Source organism: Leptonotus elevatus, chromosome 10 (assembly GCF_054856555.1).
Source record: "Leptonotus elevatus isolate MCC_2025b chromosome 10, RoL_Lele_1.0, whole genome shotgun sequence".
Lineage (NCBI taxonomy): Eukaryota > Metazoa > Chordata > Actinopteri > Syngnathiformes > Syngnathidae > Leptonotus > Leptonotus elevatus.
Window position 1 is genome coordinate 11,530,551 of NC_141248.1, and position 26,909 is coordinate 11,557,459.

General features: G+C 38.4%; 1 protein-coding gene and 1 long non-coding RNA gene across 3 annotated transcripts in view; both read right to left on the minus strand.

Moving 5' to 3' along the window:
• The window catches only part of foxp4 (forkhead box P4), a 127,959-nt gene that overhangs the window by 42,985 nt on the left and 58,065 nt on the right, over positions 1 to 26,909 (minus strand). For both annotated transcript variants that reach the window (XM_086086935.1, XM_086086934.1), the window contains exon 3: positions 9,166 to 9,255. In XM_086086935.1, coding sequence (XP_085943061.1) covers positions 9,166 to 9,255 — 90 coding nt within the window. The remainder of the gene's footprint in view (positions 1 to 9,165; positions 9,256 to 26,909) is intronic.
• LOC147167051 (uncharacterized) lies at positions 21,951 to 25,301 on the minus strand. The gene is made up of 3 exons (XR_015096339.1): positions 25,224 to 25,301; positions 24,331 to 24,396; positions 21,951 to 23,511 (listed from the first exon to the last, which is right to left on the minus strand). It is a non-coding gene; the product is annotated as an uncharacterized LOC147167051 (long non-coding RNA).

A 26,909-nucleotide genomic window follows, 5' to 3' on the forward strand; every position in this document is an offset into this window, starting at 1 on the left:
TCCATCTTTAAAAAAACAGCAGTGGTTGTTTTAAAGTGCTCAATAAAATACAAAGTTGAGTTGAGTTGACAATTCTAGTCCAGCACAACTAGCTATCGAGCAAAACCAATGGAGATGGAGACGGGGAATACAAGAACACAAATTTTCTAATTCAAGACTAAGAACCACTGGTTTAGTGACTGTGCAACCAGATGAAATGCATCACCAATAGTGAGATAAAATAGCATTACATCCTAACCTAACACACTGCTCCCTTCATTAACATGCAGGAATCAGTTATACGGTGCGTGCACGGGAGCGCACTGCTGAGAGCCTGGTGGCTGACAGAGGTCAACCCCTGCCATGGAGAGCGGGAGCTGGGGGAGGAAGGGAGGCGGGGAGGGATGGAGACGAGATGCAAGAGACAGCCCTGTCGTTTACAGAGAGTGGAGGAGTAATTAGAGGGGCTGTTTGAAGAGGGAGTTTAACTGATTAACAAAGGAAGAGAGGGAGCGTCTGAAAGATGGGAAATAGAAGGAGGAGAAAGGCAGGGAGTCCCCAGAGGAGAGAGGAGAAAGGGGGGATGCAACTTGCATTTCAATGAGGGAGCCATCCCTCTCTCCTCTTCTCCCTTGATGACTTTCCATTCAAACAAGAATGAGGGAAAGCCCCACTTTACATCCCGGATGAAACCTCGCAAGATGGTGAGGAGGACGATCTGATATTAAACCAGTGCCTTGGAGATGGACTAGCCTCCATGTTGATATACAGACAGGCTGCTCAAATGACTGCATTATCTTCAAGGAAGGAATGGAATTTGGATACCGGCTTCTGATCGCGTTCTCTTGCATTAACAAACAAACAACTCCATACAAGTTTCATCAAATTACACATTCAATAGATAAACAGGTGTCATGGGTGGAGTTTACATTCATTCGGTAATTTCATAGACGGGCGCAGTTCGAAATTTGTATTAGTGCCGTTGTGGGAGTGAACACAGTCGTCTTGATTCCCGGCCAATTGAAGCGGCTCCTGTCAATCCCTTTCAATTCAGCACAGGTGAGGCGTGCGGTCTGCATGGCGGAAGCATAACAGACTCGCTGGAGTCCATGCATGAGATCAGCTCGCGTTTATAAGGAACTGAAGGTGAGCGACATAATGAGTGGAAGCTGTTATAATTCCCAAAACACCCACACCCACACAAAACAACAACAATATAATAATAATAATTATAATAATAATAATAATAATAATAATAACAACAATAATTATGATGACAAAGCCTAATAATAATAATAATAATAATAATAATAATAATAATAATAATAATAATAATAATAATAATAATAATCATGATGATGATGATGACAAAGCCTAATAATAATAATGATAGTAATTATAATAATAATAATAATGATGACGACGATGATGATGATAATACTAATAATAATAATAATAATAATAATAACATATTTTACACTGATCTGATTGGCTGGATTGGGATCGGACAATAATCTGCATTTTTTGCATAATCGGTGATCGGCTATAATATTCTTAATTTGCCTGATCGATCAATAGCATTATTGATCAGCTCCACAAAATAGGACATTATAAGTTATATTTAATGTTTATCAGCATTTTTTGAAGACCCCCCTATCCCGCATGCATTTCAATCGATGTCATTTATATGTGGCGTTTCGCTATTCGTGGGCCGGGCCAGTCCGTATTTTCCGCGAATGGTGGCTGTCAACTAAAGAGTAAATGTAGAAGGTATTTAAATAGACATATTACATCATCTTCAAATGGAATCTGTGATTGGTTTTCTTTTTCTTTTTTTCAAACTCACTGATTGCCGATCGTCCGGGAAATCCTGATCGTGCAAAGCCTAATAATAATATTAATAATAATAATAATAGTCGATAGCAAATCTGAGTCAAGGCCAAACTGTGTTCATGCGGCGCCGAGAGAAAAGAAGAAAAAGAAGCGCTGCCATAATCACCATCTAAACAGGCTCTCAGTCTAAATGATGTGCACCTTGCCTCTGGGTCTACGGGGACACATAGGAGAGAGGGATAATTGAAAAAATGACAAGGGAGGAGGAAAAGAGAGGCTGACACGCACCTCCTCCTCCTTCCCCTCTTGCTCCCCTGGTAGGAGCAAGCCCTCCCACCCCAGCAGTGCTGTTTATCCCTGTCACTGAGCATTAGCACCTCTCCCCTCTCTGTTACTCTCCTTGTCACTCACAAACCTTGATGTGCCTGAAAACCTGACTTGTGCAACTTGTGTTGTTTGCATGCATGCATGCATGCATGACCCTCCGGTGCCACTGAAGGGATACACACTCCATTCCTAATAAAGTGAAGTCCCGTGTTTTTTCTTGAACTCGGACTTGTTTGTACAAAAGCTATCTTTCCCCAGATAAGCAACCTGTCTCTTCCTCTTGCAAAATAATAAAAGGAGGGCATGGAAGGGTGGGAGGTTTTTCAGGAGTAAGTGGGCTCTCCAAGAGAGGACTGAAGGAGAAAGGAGAAAAAAGTAAGTGAAGGAGTCCCTACTGTGTAAAGAGTGTTTGGAGCTCAGGGTCAGCCCGCTACTGGAATTAAAAGGGCTTCCATTGTGTGCGGTGAGTACCCCTACTCACTAATCCACAGTGGGGCCAGGGGCCACATTAGCCTGGGGGGCACTGATGAGCAAAGTAAAAAAGGTGAGCAGAGTTGGGGATGTTCTGATCATCTCGCCTCCAATTCTTATTTCCCTCAGGAGGACATCAACAACTCATACTGGCATCAAGCATGGACAAATCTGTTTGATTGACATCATCGATATGTGACAAATTGCTCACTCAAACTGCATAAAAGTGTGCATACGATGTTGAGGATTTGAAGAGAAATAAACTGTTTAAAAGATGGAATAATTGGATTATCTGAAGAATGCATCACTGGAGAGCAGAGAAAGTGGTTGTTCTTTGAGGTTCTGGAAAAATTGACATATTTTACATAGCTTGTATGGAGGGGAGGGGATATATACGCAAGTAAGAAATTGTCAAATTAGATAAAATGCATTTTTTCACCATAATGTCTAGGTATCGAAATATTTTTTTCAGCAATTGGCCTAAATTATACAAATATGTAAATAAATTATAAAAATAAAAATATTTGTATTTATAAATTAAATATAAAATCTGTTTATCCATCATTTCAATTTTATCAAATAGTTATTTTATTTATATTAATATTTATTATTATTTAATTTATATTAATTTAATTAAGAATTATTATTTTATTAATATTTTTGCAGTGCAAGATTTCCATTGGGAATTTCCCCCCATAATGCCACAGGGTATTTAATCGTGCATGTGCAAGTAACTTTTGTTTAGCATTTAGCCTGCAAGTACTTCAAACATACTTGCAAATACTTTTAACCCTATTTGCAAAAACATTTGTGCATACAGTACTTGTTCAAATTAATTTACTGTAAATAAGTTCACGTACTTTCAAATACGTTTAAATGTATTTGCCAGTCAAAACAAAGGTTTCCTCCACATTTTATATATGAAATAGTTCAGTATTTAGCCTGCAAGTATGTTCGAACATTGCAAATAAAATACGTATAAAGTATTTGTTGGAATGTATTGAAATAAGTTTGAACGTACCTCTACATTGGTAATCCCACACTTCCGTAGATATAAGCACTTTTTTAAATATGGAATATTGGTTTGTTTTAATATGGAATATTTATTGTCACATTTGCTCCACCTCCAATTTGTTAGAAAGTCTTGTTGAAATAAAGTCCGAATTTTTCAGAGACTTTGGAAACGCCTTTTGTCCCAAGAAATGTCCAAATTGTACAATCTTGTGCACGTTTCATGATGGCGGTTCAGCTATACTTCTTTTGAATTGGCATCTTGCTCACAGGTGGCAGGCAGGTGTAACATGATGACATGTGAGTTATTACTTAGCATTCACACGCTCGTCGTAAAATATGCTGCATCTGTCTATATTAAAAGACACACAGGTGTGAAAAGCCTCTCCAGAGGCAGCTCTCCGAATGGCGGCTGGAGGAGGTGTTGGAGAACACTGACTGGGGGCTTATTAGTGAGCTGGGAGGTGCACCGTTCATGTGGCCATACACATGTATGACACACACTTGTGCCAAATACTCTCCTTGACAGGGCACAGACAAAATGAAAATAAAAGAAACTTCAGAGGATAGTGACAGACAATCAAGTTCAAGTGGAAAATCTACCCACTCCCTCCCCTTGACCCCCTCCCCCCAAAAAACCGACCACCACCGCCATCGTCCATCTAACGCCCCAGTGCCTCCGAATAAAAATGACGACACACTTCCAGAAACACACACGCAAACACACACTCGGGCCACTGCATTGGGAAGTGTGAGGAGTGGCTGTTATTGACCATATTTCATTATTGATTTCACTCATGTTTCAAATCACAAAATAAGTTTCACACTCCAGCGCTCACAAGCAGGCCCTTCTCTCCATCCCGGCCCGATCCCAACCTCTTCCCATACACCCTTCACAAACTGTCAGGACCCCGCGCACCCCCAGCTTTGTTCCGTCCCCGCCTGTCCGACGCGGACGCACACACACACACACACACACACACATACGCACCCTGGCAATTCCCCGCACATCAAATGAGAGAAACTGTCGACTAAACACTTTCAGTGAGTGGACAAAAGGAGTGCTTTGGGAAAAACACTTTAGAAGGAAATAATGGAGAAAGGAAAGAAGGGCTGCTTGAGTCCCGCTCTGAGGGGCAGAGCACTCATCTTTTCACATACTTTTGTTGCTTACTATAAAGACCTTTTAAACAATGTATGCTTGAGTTTCTCACACATGTGCAGACGCAGATGATCTGAAACAGCAACACGCATCGGAAAATGTTTCAGTGAAGCAAAATCTTGGCTCTGGACTGTCACGACGCTCTCTACAACCTGGTGTTGGTGCCAGGCCTCTTCAGACCGCAACTAATTAACATTCCTCTAATGAGTCTTTTCACATTTTCTCCTAATTTAACACGCTCCTCAATAAGACATGAAAACAGGACACCTCACTATTCAATTACACACGTATGGGCCGCCGCCAAGCACGCGCGCTAATCTGTATGTGTGCATGCCAAGTGGCGGCGTGTTAAGTGCGCCGACGAGCAGCGCCAAGTGGGTATGCGGTATATGTGCCACCCGCCCGCCATATGAGCGCGTGCCAAGCGTGGAAGGTCGCGGAGGCGCGCATCCTGCTGGCTAATCCGCCAGTTGTTAATGTCTCAGCCAATTGGGTTCCCACCCACTTCCGCCACCGGCAATTAAGTCCACAGCAAGTGGAACATTTTATTTTTAAAGGTATTAATTGTTCATGAAAAATAATGAAGTTATCAAATTGATTCTGGACTAAATATTAACTTTTTACTGCTGAAAATGGCTCAATGAGTCAAGCATTCCTTTAAAAAAACTTGATGCGACAGAGAGACTTAGATAAGATAAGATAACTCATTTGTGTCATCAACAATGGCTGCACAGAACGTCCCTAGAATAAATGAGATTGCATTTGCTGTAATGTCTTATTTTGCGGGTCCGATCAATCACGTCGTTGATCGACAACCGATCAACGAATATGTGCCAATTTGATCCAGCCGATCATATTTTTATAAAGTCTCGTATTAAAAAAAAAAAGGTCCGCATCCCACTGGCAGCAAGCAATGGACCAACACACAATCATTCAATAAATTCAATAACAATAACAAAGCATTTGATTCTATTATTAATTAAATTTGATCCTACTATTGTACTTTTAGTGCAGCCACACTCCCATTGGACGCCATCAATTGTTCCTGCAATTGCCTGTCGAGAGACGTGAGCTATTGTCAAGTTTCTCCTGGATGTGACACGAGACGGTGACGCACACGCACACGCGTGCACACACAGAGTGGACTGATAATATCTCACGCAAAGCAGTCCCACACAAAGACCATCTCAGAACAACCAATCATGGAGCAGATACAATCTTGAGTGAGTTTCTTTGGCTTGCAGTCCGGACCCTCCCTTCCATTACAAATGAAGAAAAAGAAGAGAAATATGATGGAGAATGGGTGCGGGTCCAAGGGGGGTTAGTATTAGAGTTGTTGTCAGCATAAACCATGACTTCAGAGAAGTCAAGACACAAGAAGAAGTCTTCCCCCTCTTTCTGTCCCTCAGAGAGAAAGGGGGGGAAAAATCTAATTATCAGGCTCCTAAAGATCTAATTATTGTCTGACACTCATTTGCATGTGAGAGAGCACCCCATGGAACAACCTGAGGTCGGCCATTTTGTGTCTACCGTTCGCCGTTGAAATATGGCATGCTACAAATCAATTTACAAGCATACTTATAAATGATGTGAATTATTTGCTGAATGTTTTCTTTTTAATTGTATTCATTTTTTTCTTGAAGCTTAATGTTCAACAACATTTTTTTTTCCAAGTGTTTCATACTCTTGTTAAATAATTTAACATGAAAGTGGATTACCAAAATGGAGTATGGGATTACCAAAATACAAATGTGGTTGTATCTTTTCAACGATTGATGCAGTAATTTTATAGTAAATAATTCATATAGTTAATTGAAGTTAAAAAGATATAATAACAAAAGAGTTAAAAGGAGTGTAAATCATTGAGTCATACATTTGTGTTGAGGTAATTTTCTGCCACTAGGTGGGATTAGTGTTTCATGTTGGACGTTAGTGACTTTTTTCTTTTTCTTTTTTCTAATTCAGAGCAATTGGTATTTAGAACATGAAACACTCGTGGACTCCAGGCCATTTTGTTCATTGTGAATTACAGCTAGTCATCAGTCCCCACAAATAAAAATATTTTTATCACATTTATTATTGCTAAATTGCGTAAAAGCAAGTAAAACGCTGAAGGTAAAATAAAGCATGAACAACAATGTTTTTCATCAATTGTATTGAAAAAAATTTATGCCTCTGAAAATCGTATTTAATACTTTTTTAATGCCATTTAATGCCTCAATTCCAGCAAAATGTATTTAATTACTTTTAAGGCTTTTTAATGGCCCACATGAGTGAAAATGAATATCGGCTCCATATATCGGTTCTCAGCATTGACTACCCGTACCTGAAAAAACTAACAAAAAACAAATCAGTCTATCTCTACTAGTGATGCCGTTACCTTAAAATCAAATTAGATCATACTCAAGATGCAAAAACGTTTTTTTTTTAATTTTTTTAGGGTTTATCCGTTTAACAAGAACCAGGCCTAAAACAAATCAGTTTTCAAATCACAAATTACAATCTTGGAAGTTTACCGTGGCATCTAGTAAATAGCACCCTTTTTTGTGTGTGTACCTTGTTTTTTGCTCACTGAGGACACACACACACACAGGCACACACGCTCTGCCAACACACTTCCTAGAGTGCATTGGCAGGATGTGTGTGACCATTTGAGCTGACAGCTGAGACAACAGAGATGTAGCTCGGGTGCCCTGGATAGTGCAGGGAGGCTAACAGGCCAGGCACCAACAAACAAGACAAACAAGACAGAGATGGCGAGAGGGGGAGGAGGAGGGTTTTTTTGCTGTGTGTGTCTGCGTCCGCGTGTTAGGAGAAAAAGCGAGGGAAGGAAGTAAAAGGTAACACCCCACATCAGAATGTGCACATGAGGCAGGTCAAGTCAGCGTGTGTTCAATTTGTGTTTTTCATCCAAATCTGTCATTCCAGGTCAATGATAACACTTTATGTGTGAACAACAGAAAATAAAACATTTCGAACAACATTGTTCCTTTCATAGCCTTCACAGTTTAATATAAGATGTTGTCATTTGTAGAGCCACAAACTAAATGAAGTGCAGATTGAAGGCATGTGTCACTTCTGAAGGGCTGCGTCGGGGAAGACACGACCACACGTGTACGTGTATCATCGCCGCTTATTGCGTGTTGATTGACACTGTTCAGAGTTCATCTTGAATTCAGAAACAAAGCACAATGTTGAAATGATGATGTCTTAAAAGTCACTTCATTTACTTTAGATTTCCCGATACTGATCCAAAGTCAATAAAGTCTTCATGATTGCTGTTCAGCTTTTGATTAAAGTGTCATAATTCAATTTTTTTTATTCTATTTTGAATCATAAATGTAATGGCTTTTCAGCACTGTGCAAAAAAAAAAAAGTTAGCTGCCAATGTTTTCATGTATTATGTAACTAATAATTTAATTTAATATTTATTATTATTTAATCATAATTTGTAGATCTAGACTGATATGTTTTTCCAGTGCACTAAAAGGGAAAATATTGGCATAAAAATAAATAATTCAGCCCAACTTAGTTAAAATGCCTAACTTTTCAGATTTGCATTTTTCTTTTTCTTTTTTCATTAACTTTCTTTTTTTTTCTTTTTTCTTTTTTTTAGCTCCTTACTGTTTGCTACAGTAAATAGTTTAACAAAATGTCTGAAATGTTACATTTGTACTTAGAATATCTTATTTTCAACAAAAACTGAAGGTATAGAGAGTTTCAAGGGTCAGCAGCATCTCTTATAAAGTTAACTGAAAATGTATTAATTTTTTTTTAATCGATCTATTATCGGCCATCTGATTTTCAAATAAGGCCTACGCTGATATTTCTCTAAATGCTGAACATCCTTGCTGATTATCAGTCTATTCCTAATAGTATCACAAACACTTTTGACTTTTGCTAGAGAAATAAAATAAAAACTGAAAATGAATATAATTATAATAAACACATTATATATAAATATATATATATATATATATATATATATATATATATATATATATATATATATATATATATATATATATATACACACTGTTGTATATGAATGTAATAAAATAAGTTATTATTATTAATACAAATATTGAGATATAATACAAAATAAATAAATAGATAAATAAATAAATAAATAAGTCAGACTTTTTCCCCTTTTTAAAAAATAAATTACATATTCCTAGTTTTGCCATCTCATGACTTTATAGCCCGAACGAAGACCCTAATGTGAACTACCACTACAAATCAAACTGGCCCAATGTGACAAAGGTGATAAAAAGGAGGAAGCCCAAGCAATAAGGAAGGAAAGATATGTGCCTATATCACGCTGTGTAGTTGACATGGACACAGACCTCTGCACATGTGTGTGTTAGCGAGTGTGTTCTGACCTGCACGGGGCTCTGTTTGACCTCGTTGCTGCCCGGGGAGTTGAGTCCAGAGGCCTGCTGGAGCAGGAACTGTCTGGCTGCCTGAAGAGCCTGCAAGAGTTAGAGCGGACATGATGGGAACGTTTACATGTGGAGACGTTGGGTCAAATGTTGATACACATCAAAAGTGGAATATTCGAAGGGAAAACAGTTTAGAACTGAACCATGAACGTGGCTAATAATTAAGTCAAACATAATTAGGTTTCAAAAAGAATCAAATTCGGCTTTTGTACCTTTTTTTGATTGTGTAGGACAGCACAAAGAACACAAAAAGAAGAATATACGGTACACAGAAAACGAAGCAGACTCACATTCAAAGTAGTCACCATACATGACTTGTCACCAGAGTTACTGTTGTTGTTTTTTCGTATTTCCATTTTAAAGTCACTTCTTATTATACTTGAGTGACTCCGACATTGAAGTTAAAACTGTTTGATCGGTTCCATTATATTCTACTTATATTCATATTTACTAATACAATGGAATATAACTAATTTTTCTTTTGTAAGGCAGTTCACTTAAATGTTAAAATTAACAATGGGCGAGTACCGATACCAGCTATAGATATAGGGCCGATACCAGACTTTATTTTAAGGTATCGGCGGCCAATCCCAGTATCAGCCGCTTCTTGTGGCGGCTTTAAATTAATTTTATTGTGTGTTGTATAAATCTTATGTGTATCTTACAAACAAAAGATAATAGAAAATTGCCGGAAATTTCACACAATTGCAATAGAGGTCTGTCTAGTGATGGCCGTGTACCGATACCATATCTCATGGGGCCAATACCTGGCCTTATTTGAAGGTATTGGTAAGAAGTAGAAATGATACATTAGAAGAATATAAAATGGCCATTCATTTCATGCAATTTAAGATAAAATGCTATTTTGGGATAAAAAGGACTTTCTTTAAAATGATCTGTCATTGTGTTTTGGGGGAAATTTAATGAATCAAACGTACTAGTGGTATCAATACTTGGTATTAGTTGAGTACTCAAACTGATATAGTCCGGAAAAAAGTGGTATCGAACATATGTATAAAAAGTATGACTGGTACCGGTGCTTGATATCGGTGACTACTCAACTGGTATCGGTCTGGAAAAAAAAACTGGCATCGAACATCCTAGTTAAAATGTTACCCTAAATGGCAACATTTCCCTCCATTACTTTCCATGGCAATTCATGATTTAGTTGCACTCCCAAAATGACCTTGTGATTTAAGCGTGTTCATGTACACTGAGCCACACACCACAACATGCTTTTCAACTTAACTCATTCACTGCCATTGACGACTATTGACGTTAAAAATTCATTTGAACTATTTCTATTAGTTTAACATTTGTTTTCCACTTTTGTTAACAAGAGTATGAAAACCTAGAAAAAAAATGTTTATTGTACATTTTGAACAGAAATTTTTGATTAATCGTGAGTTAACTATTGAAGTCATGCGATTAATTACAATTTTAAAAAATAGGAGCGTCCGGCAATTAATTGCATGACTTTATGAGTTAACTCACGATTAATCACTCATTTGATATCTGTTCTAAATGTACAATAAAACAAATTCTAGGTTTTCATACTCTTGTTAACAAAAGTGGAAACATGTTAAACTAATAAAAATAGTTCAAATGAATATTTGACGTCTAAAACCGTCAATGGCAGTGAATGAGTTAAGAAAGAATAAAATGCAGTCTAATCCCGGTCACTCCTTTTTACGGCATACTTGACTCTTGACGTGACTCCAAACTCATTTGAAATGTCCTATTTCCAATATTTGGTCCTGCCTCACTCTCTCTCTCTTACACCCCCCCCCCCCTCCTCGCTCCTTGCACCGTTGCAATTGGGTTGTCCACATCCTCTGAGGCAGAAGTGTGTCAGGATATCGTCATGTGTGTCACTTGCACGCTGTTTATATGTGTCAGAGTGATGTAAGGCGACCCTGATGCACATTGAAGAGAATTCCTCCTCCTCTACTTCTCTGCCCTCCAGTGCTGCCCAGCCAAGCCCCTAACGCCCCTAATATTATTTATATTTGTCCACATTTAAGTATCCATATAAAAAAAAGTTTGTCATCTGTCGTGTTAAAACTCCGTAATAACGCGCCATTGTGAAGACAAATCCGTTCCAGAGGCAAAGGTCTTCTTGCAGGAATGTCTGAACTGTGCCGAAAACCAAACAAGAAAACACCCATTTCAAAACACGAGCGCTGAGCGCATACACAATCACGTGACGGAGGGTTTGAGAGGGGAGACAGCAGGATGCACATTTGCTTCCTCTGACTCAAAGGGGAAAGGTTCCTTAGTAAATATTGATTTATGAAAGTCTGTGTGTGCATGTGCCGACGCCACAAATTAACGGCCGCGACTCGGGATGTTCTTCTTACGCAATGACTTTGAATGCATCGTTTGACAACGAGAGGGAGGAGAAGAACGCTGTTGCGAAAGAGTTACAGTATAATGTCACATACTTAATGAATTGTCAAATTAGACGCTAAGTAAGGACTAATTGCAAAAACAGAGCGAGAGATTAGAGGGAGGCTGAAAGAGACAGAAATGCTCCGCGCTTTCACCGTGATGAGAACCATCTGGATGGAGCGCACTTGCGACTTTTGCCGAGACCGCAATTAAAACACACATACACAGATGTGGCTGTATACATACGCACACACATGAATTTTAACACTTGAACCAAAATCTGGGGAACCCCCTCCCATTTACTGCTTTGACCTCAGCATTAAAACAAGCACAGACGCACAGACACATATACACACAACCGCCCAGTTTGTTGGCATGTGGTGTGAATTAGGCCTTGAACACCATGTCTGCCCAAGAGCGAGTGTGCGCTTTTGTCTCTGTGTGTGTGTGTGTGTGTGTGTTGGCAGGACTTGGGAAGCCATGTCTGGCAACAATAAAGGACAATTCCACCCAAATTACCACCCTGATTACCACTATATTAAAGAACCATTTATGGCTTTCATAAACGCTAGAACAGAGCAGAGGTGATGCCTGTCTCCTCTCCTACGCCGCTATTCATAGATGTGTTTTTGGAAAGCATGGCAATACATGTGCTTAAAAAAAAAAAAAAGTTGAGTTGCTTTATAGTATGTACTCGAATAGCATTAAGGTAGAGTGGATTGATGGAACAGTTTATGTAAATGCTGCAAAACTGAAAAGCAGTTGTGCATTGACTTGCAAGTTTAATTCAATCCATGACCAAGTCATAAATGAATTCAATAAATAAGGTGTGACCCATTTTACATGTGTATCAAATCAATTTTCCCCATTGAAATGAAATGACATGGTATTAATCCACTCAAGCCCACCTAAAACAATATTTTTTTGTTACATAGGCTACTCTACAAAAATAAAGCACTGTGTTATATATATTTTCTATAATGCGTAATTTTTGTAGGTATCCCTAATAATATGTTATTAACACTTTAGACTTTTGCTGGAGAAATGAAATGCAAAAAAAGAAAGATTAATGCATAAATCAATCAATAGAAAATTAATATTATTATAATTATATATAGCAATAAAATGTATAATAATTATTATTAATAATACAACTAATATACTTTATAATATATGGAGGATCTGGATCGATTCATCAACAGCTAATCCATTATTAAATGAATTGAGCAATCATTTATTGTCATTTGTTTAATTTCAAATTGTACAAATTGTCTGATTTCATCCTCTAAAAAAGTCATTATTCTGAGTTCTGTAGTCTTTCATGAAAGCAGACGATTATCTTTTGTGTTTAATAAAAATATGACATTTGCAAACATCTGCTTTAACGTTGGAAAACAATGACCAAACCAATAACTGAATCAGTAAAAAAAAAAGGTTGGTGAGTACAGCATCAATCACTCTTGTGTGTTATTGCTTAATTTCTTATGAATTACCATAAATAATAATTACTTTTTTTTTAAATTAGTAAACAATATCAAATAAACTACAATAATCGATTGACAAACATTATTAAGGAAAACATGTCATATACATTTTAATGCAAAATAAAATTATATTCAATTAATCAAAGGAATAATCGATAATCGATTCTACAAATTTTCCATAGTAATAGTTCTAAGAGAATTGTCTACTAGACTACAGAAGAGAAGTTCATTAATAATGTAAAATAATAACAAGAAACTCATTGCATCATAACCTCTCGAACTGAGCCGTACCATTTTGAATCAAATCAGAATCCCACGGAATCAACCAAACTCAATCAAATCGTTACACTTTAAAATGAGCCATCTTTGAATCATATCGCACCTCATGTCTTGAGATACTTATCAATATGTCTTTTACTGGAGAGCTGCTCACCCCTAGTATGTACTGCAGTATTCGTATGGTGGACGTGTGCGTTTTAGTGGCATGGAAAAGTGACTGGTCGGAAGCTGGAGTTGGTCAGTCTGCATTTGAACATCCGGGCATGAGTTGACTTTCTGCAGCAGACCCTTGCGAGTGTTCGAACATTTTGTGTCTATGGACTATTTGTTCCGTTCAATAAATGACTGAATGTACAACTGAGTTTCAACTTTTTTTTTTGCCTACGTGTGGGCATTACAGTACCGTTCTCCATTTTCTTTTAACTTCACTCGAGCAGTTTGACACAAGGTTTGACTTCCAGCACACCAAAAAAAAAAAAAAAAATCAACCAAGTAAAGTAAATAAAAACAAAACAAAGGATGGTTGTCAAATTTGAATTGTGACAAGTCACCATTTTGCATCGTTCTTTGCCGGATGAACTGCTCGACTCACGCGTTTCCACACAAAATGGGAAATGAGCATAAAATTGAGTGTGAAGCGGGGAGTGTACATCTCCCAGATTCCACAGTTGTGGAGGTGTGAGAGTAAACACAAGTTGGCTGTAGATATATAGTGGACATGTCTACACTTTTAGTGTTGGCAAACAGTACAATGACGCACTGCTTGGTGACTTATTAAGAGGCCACGGATGGGCTGATCGCATACACACAAATGCAGCTTACATGCAATGTCATTTTAACGTTTAGAACTCTTTAGAACACAGGACACTTTTTATTTACATGTTTTTGTACACTTATACACAGTGTCAATTATAGTAAAAAAAAATTACCTTAAAATACCTCTGGAGGATAAAACTGAGGAAGTAAGCAGCAAAATCTACCTGTTTTTTTGTCATTCTCAGGGGGTGGCCATTTTGCCACTTGCGAGCAAACAGTCGGCTAATCACATCTCACCTGGCACTGTGATGTCAACCGTAAGTGACAAAATGGCCACCCCCAGAGATGGTTAAAATCGAGTGGATTTTGCTGCTTAATTGATATTCTAGAAAGACAATATGAATCAGAATATCGTGTTTAGACTAGTCGGGGAACATATTTTTGACTTAACTACACATTTAAAAAGTTGACAACTCTTTTCAAACACCTTCAGCAACTGTCCCTTTCAACAGTCAGTCAACAGTCAACATGTCAAAAAAGTTTACTTGAGTATTATTATACTCCTTTAAAAAAAACAATGACCACATGGTTTAATGAGAACATGTCTTGTAAAGTTGATCCGTCAATAATTATACAATATAGTGAATATCTGTATTTTGGTGGCTGTCTTCTGTGTCAAAGTTTGTGGAATGGCGGTGGTCCACAGTCCTGAACACACACGCAGGAACGCAATTATGCATGTGCACACACTCATTTCAACGTAGTCAAGAAGCTCTCCTCGTTGTTGGCCCTCTTCACTCATTCCTCATCTCTCATCTTCACCATCTCTTTTTCTCTCTGTGACCTGGGTGAGCTGCAGCATTGTAACGCGCGTACACACGCATACACACATACCCCCCCCCCCCCAAACCCAACTCTCTGTTCCCCCTGTGGCATTCCTGGGGGCGCACTGCACCTTTAAAGAAAATATGAGAGAGGCCTAAGAGGGAGGCCCAACAACAGAGTCTTTGTGCTGCCGAAGAGCACACACACACACATGCTCACAAACATGCACACGCACACACACACGTACACACATGCACATCAATGGTGTCAGACAGGTTTTATGAGAGTGAGAGAGGTAGGAGGAGGAGGAGGAGGAGGAGGAGGAAGGGGAAGGAGGGGTGACGAGGTCAGCGCTCAGCTTGGAGGCCTGAGAGCACACAGTGTGAGTGTGTGTGTACGCGCGTGTGTGTGTGCTCTTCTGACTTGTCATCGCTACCCTCTGTAAATCATCGCCCCTGACACAGCCTTTAATAACAGTGCATTTTTTTTAATTCAGCAGGGTCACACACACACACACAAACACACACACACCCACACATGGCTACGGTGGGGACCAGTTTCAAACTGTAACTAGGTTTGTGAAAAACAGCTGACAACTAAGTTTCTTTTTAACGAGGGTGCAAGGGAGGACCAGTAAAGAAGATCCATTTGGAGAAAAGAAGAAATATTTTATTTAGTTTTAGTCCAATTGAGATGTGTATTAGCAGTTAAAAACAAATGGCAAATCAGAATTTTCGGTTTTCGAGTGAGACCGAATCATAGCATATGTCGTGTTGACGCGCACACTTCGAAACCCGTCACCCGGAAGTGTGTGCGTGTGTACGGCTATGTTTAGCTAGCTAATGAGCATTATATTATACAACTGTTCAGCAATCAGTCAATAAAGCCCATCTAGGCAGTGTATTAACGCCTTTGTCAATACTTTTTGTTGTTAGAGTCTGACGACATCCTAGCAAGAAGGAGTTGGCAAACTTGGACGCCGGACAGGAGAGGAACCAAGCTAGGCTAGCTTGGCGCAAGCTACCTGCTACAACAGACGGATTTAAAACTTCACCAAAAAGGAAAAACCAGCCTTGGTTCTGTCGTGGGCCAGTGTATGGTGAGGGATACTGGAAGTTAAAGTAAGTTATTTTAAACTTTTAAAGAAAACATTTCCATTGGTTGATGCAGCTGTGTTAGCGCGTCAACTCCGTTCATGTTTTAAAAGACACAAGTGAATATGAGGCTTGGTAAAGTACTTTGGACAATATATGGTGTAATGGTGTAGATAAAGCGTTATAAGTGTACTCCATTTACCATTGAATTGAATTTTTTGAATGGTATGACTAGATTTTCAAATTTACAATTTTGCTGAAAATCAAAAATACAATGCATTCTTACTAGGAAGTATTTGTACCAAATGTAATCGCTAGTCAATGTGTTTGTGTTATTACTTTAGCTAATGCTAATGCTATCTTGGTTGACAGTTCAACAGCGCTAAACAAGTCAATGTTGTTTACCTCGCGCCTCAGCTTGTGTTGGGTCTGATCGGCGACTGCAGCATTATGCTAGTAGGACTATATTTCACATGATTCCTGTTTGACAAAAACACGCCAGCTAGCGTGTAGTTTAACAGTTTAATTCCTTTTTTAATTGGTTTATCGTATGACTCACAATGACAACCGTGTGATTTATATACCTAGGGCCCCAAAAATTGGCTTGCTGACTGGACTAGAAAGAAAAACGGGATGCCAGGACGGCATAGTGGGACAAAACAATGAGGCTGGTGAAATCCGCAAGCAAGGCTCAAAACGGAACCGTCGCGTTTACAGAGTGACTTCTGCTCACCCTCTGTGTAAATAAAGGACTATATCTCCTGCTTGAACTTAACCTGCTACTTCATTTGTGCTTTTTTTTTCTGTCTGTGTGCGGCACAGAACTTGACTTTACCCCTTTATGCTGTGGACATTTCTGTTTGTGTGGACATTTTGTCCATGGCACACACAAAAAATGCTCGGATGAGCTCCTTTTCACTCCATTTGACAGTGTGTGTGTGTGCGTGTCTGGTTCAGGTTTCTAAAGCAAACAGGTCTGTGTGTGTGTTTGCACGTGCATGTGTGTGTGTCTGTGTGATGAATCTAGTCTCTAATCCATCCAGTGTGTTTGGGTGAGACAGGCAGAGAGAAGCAAAGTAATCTAAACAGAGTGAAGTCTCAAATAGGGAGGGAAAAGACAGGTGGGTACCATATGTTGGAGTAATCCATCAGCACTGACTGAGGTCCATTGTTGATGGCCAAAACGAAACAAACGTGGCCCCCTCTCACCTCCCCTATACTCCAACCATCCACTCCACAACCCTCCCTCCCTCTTCGGTAAACAGTCCCTGGGGCGAGCACAGGGTTGCTGTCCTTGGGGGAGAAGGAGGAGGCAGGTGGTATCGCATTTCTTCACTTTGACCAAGAAGAATTTCGGGGGGGGGGGGGGGGGGGGTTGAGAGGCCCGTTGTTTCATGACTGGACTCAACTGAGCAAGTGCACAAAACGCAGCGCGAGTACAGTATGTGTGAAGGGAGAAGAGCCTGTAATACACTTCTATCCATATAGATCTGCTCCTCCCCCAGGGGAGTGCAGGAAAAGGGGATGGATATTGTGGGTGAAGATGCAGAGAAAAGCCCGTCACACCCAGCTGCTTCTCTACAGGCCTGCATGCTTTCTGATTTTGGATCGGCAGGAGACGTGGCTTCACAGGGAGGGGCGGGACTTTTTTTCTTTACAATCTTTTCTTTCGTTGCGTCACTTTTTCGAAGGCTGTTATTGAAGCTGAAGCCAAGCTAGAGCTGGGTCAAAGCTGCCCTTCCTCCCGGGTCACCCCCGTGATCCCTACTATCCCCTGTCCACTGGGCATCATCATGGGTGCACCTCCAAACTAAATCCACCTTTACTTGGACTGACAGACTATGACTATTAAAAGTTCTACTTTTTTTTTTTTTTTTTACTAGTCTAAGGACAATGCCGTTATAATACCAATACCAGGCCTTAGAAGTGTATGCTCCTTGGAACTCGCCATTGTACGGGTTTGATGGTTTATCATGCTTTTAAAAAGTCAAGGTTTCAATAACCGCTGAGCCTGGCTGTCACCTGTAATGAGGACATCGAAGCAGGGCACAATATGATTGGTTGCTTGCAGTGTTGAGTAAACAAGCTGCCTTTTTTAAATTTAATTGCCTCCAATTATTAATATTTTACTCCTCACGGTGGAGGAAGAGGGAGGAGGAAAGACAAATACACTGCAAACATTGATGTTTTGCTCTGATTAACGTGCATTGTTCTCTTCTTTTTTTTAATGAATAAAATGGTGCCAGTGGGTACTAGTTAGCCCGAAGGACAATATCAGTAGCATGTGGGTCTGTTCTAAAAATAGCTCACCAAAATCAAAACAAAAGATGAATGTTAACATTTATTTATTTATTTATATATACATTCATTCATTCAAACTTAAAACAGTACACATTTGTTTTTTGTATCAAATATTCTACATTTTGTTTAAAATTAGATTAGATGGTGCTCAATGGGGAAATGCTATTTTTATTCACCCAAATACCGGTATTTTAAAAAAGGTTAATTTTGTAATTTTAATACTGTGATACAGCAAAAAAATAATTTGCTCATGCTTATCATACCATCAGAATCTTATCGATATGTTTAATTATTGATAATATGCTGCATCACAAAGAGATGAATAAGGTAGTAATGAGAGATTGTTAGGGGTGTGGCGGGAAGTGGTCTAATTTTTACTTTATTTGTCTGAAAATGAGGACTTATTCATTAAAAATCTATCTATGTGCCATGTGCCATAAAGTTGCATGGATAATAATTATGAATGCTCTTCCATAAAACGGCAGAAGTTAAAATGAACCAGTGCATTCCCCTGTTGCCATTCAGAATATTTCATGAGCTTCCTGCAAGTAAATGAGCCTCATATTCAGTTAAGCAAGCCCACACTTCACATACAGTATTCACATTCACATTCATCATAATTCCAGTATTCATGCAATGTTCTATTTTCATTTGGTGGTGTGCCGTAAGATTTTAAAAAGGTGCCTTGGCTCAAAAATGCTGGAAAACTTTGACCTAATACTGCACATGTAACTTACCATCAAGTACTGCCAATAAGAAACATTAAGCCTTTCTTGCATAAAATATTGTTAAAGTTATACCTCATAAAGTGAGAATTTTTCATTCATCTCTTATAGTGCATCTCATTGGACTGTGCAGGGGGAAATTATTGAAATACATACCAAGGATTTAATTAGTGATAATACCTTTTTGAATTGAGTAACTTTTGCAGATTTTAAAAATCATGACCATTGTACTCCAGTAGAAAAACAATCCCAGTGTTCTACTGAGTTAAGATGAGGTATGCGGGATTCATTGATATCATCTCAGCCTATGGTTCATTGACCTTTGGAGAATTCAATATTTTTTAGAGAGGTGGGCAAAAGCAATGGAAAATACATTTGCTAAACAGCTGGCAGCATCATTTAAAACTTGAATCGTTATGCCAACTGTCAAAATGAATCTCTTCGCTAACCGAAACTAAATAGTTGAATTTTGTGTTGTTATTGTTGCTATGGCGCAGACTCGTCTAAAAACGGCAAGTGGGTCAATATTTCCTGGACGTAAACATATATGAGCAGACGCAGTCCAATCCTGCTAAAGCCCCCCAATTTTACAGTGAGTTACAAACAAACGAGGCTGTGCCAAGTTTTTGCCCCGTTCGTCTGAGTCGTCCTCACACAAGGGCTTCTCTTTCTCTGGAATTAATCATCTCCCTCACCAGCCTTGCAACCATTTGTTTCCACTCAGTGCGACTTCAAACCCGTTTCCCACCTCCAGAACGAGCATGGCACCTCAATCTCTTGCTATCTGGTACACCTACAGAAACATCAGCCAACCGCAACGCTCTCCTCCGCAGTTATTTAATGTAATGTTTCCGCAATATAAAGTCTCCGTTAGAGAGCTGAGGTTTTTCAAATGGCTGCAGCCAGCTTCTTTGGGCCCAGACTGACCATTAAAGAGAGGAAAAGACCGTGCTCGAGAGCCAACGCAATAAAAACTCACAAACTCTAAAAGGAACATCAAAATATGCTGTAATGCTCGCCGATTTGAGTTGAGTTTTTTTTCTCCACATCCTATTTTTCACAAAAGCGACCTGTTTGAAAATCCAGGAAGGACGTTGTTTTCCAGATGGTTCTCTTCAGTGTGGCGGAATGAGAAAACCTCCCCTTCCCGACACTCATCTAACGTTTCTATTGATTCGCAGGGGTATAGACCTGCTCATAAATGCCGGATGACTGAATACCCAGGACTGCTTTATATCATTACATAATTTACCATCAAACTCGCATGTCAAAACTTAAAAAGTAGTAACTTCAAATGGATTCTCAACATTTACGGAATCCAACGGGGTGAGAAGGGCTAGAAATAGCCAGAAACTCCCTTCCTGACAATATAAAAAGGGGCTTCCACTGTACTCTGAGCCTCTTTGCAGTCCAAGCGGCTAATTGATGGCAAATAGGTCTACACTTGCACACACGTCATGCATTATATGGACATACTGTATGCCGTTTCCCTGTGGTTTCCAAAACAGCTCGTTTGTTGGCAAGAGAGGAAGGTCTCACTCCAGACAGACTGAGCCCACAGTGGAACACACACGCACACACACGCACACACACACACACTGTACCTTGAGCATTGTATTAGTTCACCCTCATCATGTATATGCTAGGACAGTTTAGTAGCTTGGTCATGCTCCAGGGCAGAAAAGGCCACTTTGCTCTTATTTGGTTGACCTCCACAGTTGAAAGCGTGCCTCCTCCCCAACAAGAGTAACCCTTCAGAGGGAGCCTGTGCGGGCCGCGCCATGATGAGCGCAGGTCCAGCATGGCAACCAGGCCGCACATATGGAAGCCGTTTAACTGTTGTTATTATTAATAACCAAAAGGAGAGAGTAAAAAATTAAACTAATAACACGTGCAAGAAACTGCCAAGACCTTGCTCAGGAGACTACTGCGTACTTAGACGTAAACAGAGACTGTCTGTCGTGTGCACGAGAACGCACACACATACACAGGAAGACAAAAGTATGCACAAAGGCGTATTATTATTATATTCCGAGAAGAAAAAAAAGTTATTCATTAGTGGCCTGTAAAAGTATTGCCTGCTTGCCTCGATAGAAATAAACTTGTTTCATGTTCTTGGTTCAGAGAGTTTTTACACCTGGCTGTGGCTTGGGGGCAGGCAGGACACACCCTCACACCCAGCCCTGCGCCACACACACACGCACACCCCCACGCACACGCACGCGCGCACACACACACACACACACATACTTGCCTCTGTGTATTATGAGGACATTTTTTCCAAACCGGTTTAATTGTGTATTACAGGGACACCCCTTTCTGCTAATGCCAGAGAGATGGGACTTGCACCCAAAAATTTTTTTTGGGGTTGTCCAGGAAAATCTCACTTCAAAACTTGAAAAAACTCAACACACGAAAAAAAGAAAAACCTGAAAAAATCCGTAATTGTGAGGACATAGATAATGACCTAAATAAGCCACGCCCATTGCAAAAATGGTAATTATGAGGACCAACTCACATTACAAGGACAAAGTTTACACAACACACAGCAACCATGTCACTGAAGTGATTTGAAAGTTCTGGCATTCTGACTTTACACAAACTAAAATGGCATTGATGTGTAATGACTTACCTGATATAAGGACACATTGTTGTACATAACAATACTGTGAAATGCAAAGTCATACCTGATCTGTCCTAAAATTGTAAGTTTTAACATGGTGCTCATGTTACAACTTACAATTTTAGGACAGACTGAAACTGGTATGTTAATAAAACTGCTTCTTATGTGAACAGGTTATCTAGGTCAAACACAGCTTTGAAATGGATAAGCAAGACATGAAACCAGATGCAAAAGAGTCAGTGAACATTGAACATTTTATTCTTTAAAACATGACTACCTCCCATCTTAAAGGATGAGCAGTTTTCTCATAGCTCATTCCTGAAATACCTTCGGATTTCTGAATTTCTGAAACAGGTTCAATGTAGGAAGTGTCCGAAGTACTGTGAGAATCTGGAACATATTCCTCTGCTAACGAATCCTCACTTGAACTGGATACATCAGCAACCTAATTTTTTAAACGAAAACAATTATTACATACATACATACATACACATATTGTCGCTGTTCTGTGAAAAACACTTCCACCATAGGAGCTACCGGAGAGCAGCCCGCGACCTAAAAATGGAAACATGTTTTTCACAGGACAGCAATGATATCCATATATACAGTAGATGCACACATACATATGCATATATACAGTGGCTCTAAAATTAACCTGCCAGATGCGGGTTAAAATTCATTTTGGCGGGTGGTCATAAATATTTACTAGCTTTACTTCGCTGTTACTTAGTGATGTTACACTCGAAGTAGAAGCTTGAGAAAAGTGTCGAGCGCTCGCGGCAGAAGTAGCTCCCGCCATTGATGGGCTAATGTGCTAAAGTTAATTTACCAAAGGTCTTCATCATCAAGCAGTTTTGCATTTTTTTTAAACGGGATATGTGCCAGATGCTGGAGCAAACTAGAAAAGGATTTAGAACCTAAAGTTTGTGCACATACTAAAGATTATTATAAATCTAGTCACATTTATTCGAAAGATGAGATGAAGCATTTAACAAGCGGGATAGTTAATATGCTTAATCTATGGCATTGCCCCTAAAACAGATATTGTGTGATACAGTCCTTCAGTTACAGTAGACTTTTCTATTTTACCGAGTCAGACAGTCGTTAAGATTGAGACAATTGCTCAACATTTAGCTGCTTGCAACTAAAGATAAAGGTATAAACATGGGTCATAATTTATCCTCTTGACTAAATTATATTCATTCAATGAAAATGCCTGCACTATTAATTCTGGTTGCGTGAAACAAAGATCCATTGCAGATACAAATAACACAGAAGATAAAATACCCATCATGCCAGTCCATTCTAGTGCAGCGAAAGGTCCAAAACATAAAGCACATTTATCCAAGCTTGATACAAGTAAATTAACTACCTGATGTTTACACTTCTGTTTAAAAAAATAAAATAAAATTGATAGCGAGTTCATCTCTAAAATCCACCATAAATAAATTAATGGGAAAAAAAGATCACTACAGTGCATAATCCAAATCACCAAACTGCCAACAAATCTTCAATTTGAGATATTTTTAATGTTGACTTGTAGGAATTTTAGTCCCATACAAGCTTATTGTTGGATACAATATTTTGAACGTCTTGGCAATACACATTGCATAAAAAATTGTTGTGATTATATTTGTTAGTTATATAGTTCAGCCCTAGCATCTACTCTACACTCTTCACTCCTAACGTCTTGCTTCTGAAAACTGATTTCAACATCAATATTCAAAAAGAAATCTCGTCACCTGGTCAACTTGGTCTGTGACAGCTACGTCTTTAGCTATGTCTTCAGGTTGTGCTTCAGTTGAAACCTGGTACACATGAAGAGAAAAATACATATAAAATTCGATTCTTAGTAACACGACTGTACCTGTGCATTTACACAGTTACAGTACATACAGAACAATTAATAGGTTAAAGTATTGTAAATGCAAACTCATTTTATTTGCCATTACAAAAATAAATAAATAAATCCTTCTGCACTACAGGTTTGTGTAAATTGGTGACGTCTATTTTTCACAATGAAACAAAAACAAGAAAATACACAGTCCTCAGAGAATCCATACCTGACCAGAGTATGAATTGTATAATAACTCCAAGCCCTCAAAACTTATTTTACAGTCACGGTGTATGAATACACTGTCCTCAGTGTCAGTTATTCACAACTATAACATTGTGAGGACTAAGTATCTGTGAGGGCTGCACAGTATTGACAAAACATGCGACATGGGTGTTTTATACAGTAATGGAGATTATTTCGACATTGAACATGGACCTAAAAAAAAGGATCTATCTATAGCTATATATTTTTATAATCCAATGAAAAAAAATACACGATAATGCGGAAAAATAAACATGCTCATTGTGATCTAATCTTATCCAATTAAGTTATTTTTTGTTAGTAATGCCCCTCGATACGTTTCTCGTATGGCGATGCGCAATTAAGGTAGTCTCTGATTGGTCAAAGTCAGACTAAAGTATACAATCCAATATTCACTTGTTGCTTGTCTTTGCAATACACATATTGCATGAGCCATTCGTGCGACAAGATATTTTTTTATATATTGTGCCAACGTCTTGCTTCTGAAAAATGTATTTCAACGTCAACATTCAAAAAGAAATCTCGTCACCTGGTCAACTTGGTCTGTGACAGCTACGTCTTCAGTTATGTCTTCAGGTTGTGCTTCAGTTGAAACCTGGTACACATGAAGAGAAAAATACATATAAAATTCAATTCTTAGTAACACACAAGTCTGTACCTGTGCATTTACACAGTTACAGTACATACAGAACAATGAATAGGTTAAAGTATTGTGAATGCAAACACATTTTATTTGCCATTTCAAAAATAAATAATCCGTCAGCACTAATGGTTAGTGTAAATTGGTGATGTCTATTTTTCACAATGAAACAATTAATAGAAAATACACAGTCCTCAGAGTGTCCATACCTGACCAGAGTATGAATTATGAGGACTGTATGTGTAACTCCAAGCCCTGAAAACTTATTTTACATTCGCAGTGTGTAAATACACTGTCCTCAGAGTGTCAGTTATTCACAACTACGACATTGTGAGGACTATGTATCTGTGAGGGCTGCACAGTATTGACAAAACATGCGACATGGGTGTTTTATACAGTGATGGAGATTATTTCGACATGGACCTAAAAAAAAAGATCTATCTATATCTATATATTTTTATAATCCAATGAAAAAAAAATACACGTTAATGCGGAAAAATAAGCATGCTCATTGTGATCTAATCTTATCCAATTAAGTTATTTTTTGTTAGTAATGCCCCTCGATACGGTTCTCGTATGGTGATGTGCAATTAAGGTAGTCTCTGATTGGTCAAAATCAGACTAAAGTATACAATCCAATATTCATTTGTTGCATGTCTTTGCAATTCACCTATTGCATGAGCCATTCGTGCGACAAGATCTTTTTTTTTTTATAAATTGTGCAACGTCTTGCTTCTGAAAAATGTATTTCAACATCAACATTCAAAAAGAAATCTTGTCACCTGGTCAACTTGGTCTGTGACAGCTATGTCTTTAGCTATGTCTTCAGGTTGTGCTTCAGTTGAAACCTGGTACACATGAAGAGAAAAATACATATAAAATTAAATTCTTAGTAACACGACTGTACCTGTGCATTTACACAGTTACAGTACATAAAGAACAATGAATAGGTTAAAGTATTGTGAATGCAACCACATTTTATTTGCCATTTCAAAAATAAATAATCCGTCAGCACTAGTGGTTTGTGTAAATTGGTGACGTCTATTTTTCACAATGAAACAATCAATAGAAAATACACAGTCCTCAGAGTGTCCATACCAGAGTATGAATTATGAGGACTGTATGTGTAACTCCAAACCCCTGAAAACTTATTTTACATTCGCAGTGTGTAAATACACTGTCCTCAGAGTGTCAGTTATTCACAACTACGACATTGTGAGGACTATGCACCTGTGATGGCTGCACAGTATTGACAAAACATGCGACATGGGTGTTTTATACAGTGATGGAGATTAAACATTTAACACGGACCTAAAAAAAAGATCTATACATATACTGTATATATACACATACATACATATACATATATACATACATACATACTCTATATATACAGTATATATATATATATATATATATATATATATATATATATATATATATATACACACATACATACATACACACACACACATGCATACAGATATAGATGTATAGATATATATACTGTATATAGAGAGAGAGAGACATAGAGAGACAGATATATAGATATAGATAGATAGATATAGAGATAAAGATAGAGATAGAGAGATCTTTATAATCCAAAGAAAGAAATGCACGTTAATGCGGAAAAATAAGCATGCTCATTGTGATCTAGTCTTATCCAAATGTTATATTTTGTTAGTAATGCTCCTCAATACAATTCTCTTGTATGGTGATGCGCAATTAAGGTAGTCTCTGATTGGTCAAAATCAGACTAAAGTATACAATCCAATATTCATTTGTTGCATGTCTTTGCAATACACATATTGCATGAGCCATTCGTGCGACAAGATATTTTTTTTTATAAATTGTGCAACGTCTTGCTTCTGAAAAATGTATTTCAACATCAACATTCAAAAAGAAATCTTGTCACCTGGTCAACTTGGTCTGTGACAGCTATGTCTTTAGCTATGTCTTCAGGTTGTGCTTCAGTTGAAACCTGGTACACATGAAGAGAAAAATACATATAAAATTAAATTCTTAGTAACACGACTGTACCTGTGCATTTACACAGTTACAGTACATAAAGAACAATGAATAGGTTAAAGTATTGTGAATGCAACCACATTTTATTTGCCATTTCAAAAATAAATAATCCGTCAGCACTAGTGGTTTGTGTAAATTGGTGACGTCTATTTTTCACAATGAAACAATCAATAGAAAATACACAGTCCTCAGAGTGTCCATACCAGAGTATGAATTATGAGGACTGCATGTGTAACTCCAAACCCCTGAAAACTTATTTTACATTCGCAGTGTGTAAATACACTGTCCTCAGAGTGTCAGTTATTCACAACTACGACATTGTGAGGACTATGCACCTGTGATGGCTGCACAGTATTGACAAAACATGCGACATGGGTGTTTTATACAGTGATGGAGATTAAACATTTAACACGGACCTAAAAAAAAGATCTATACATATA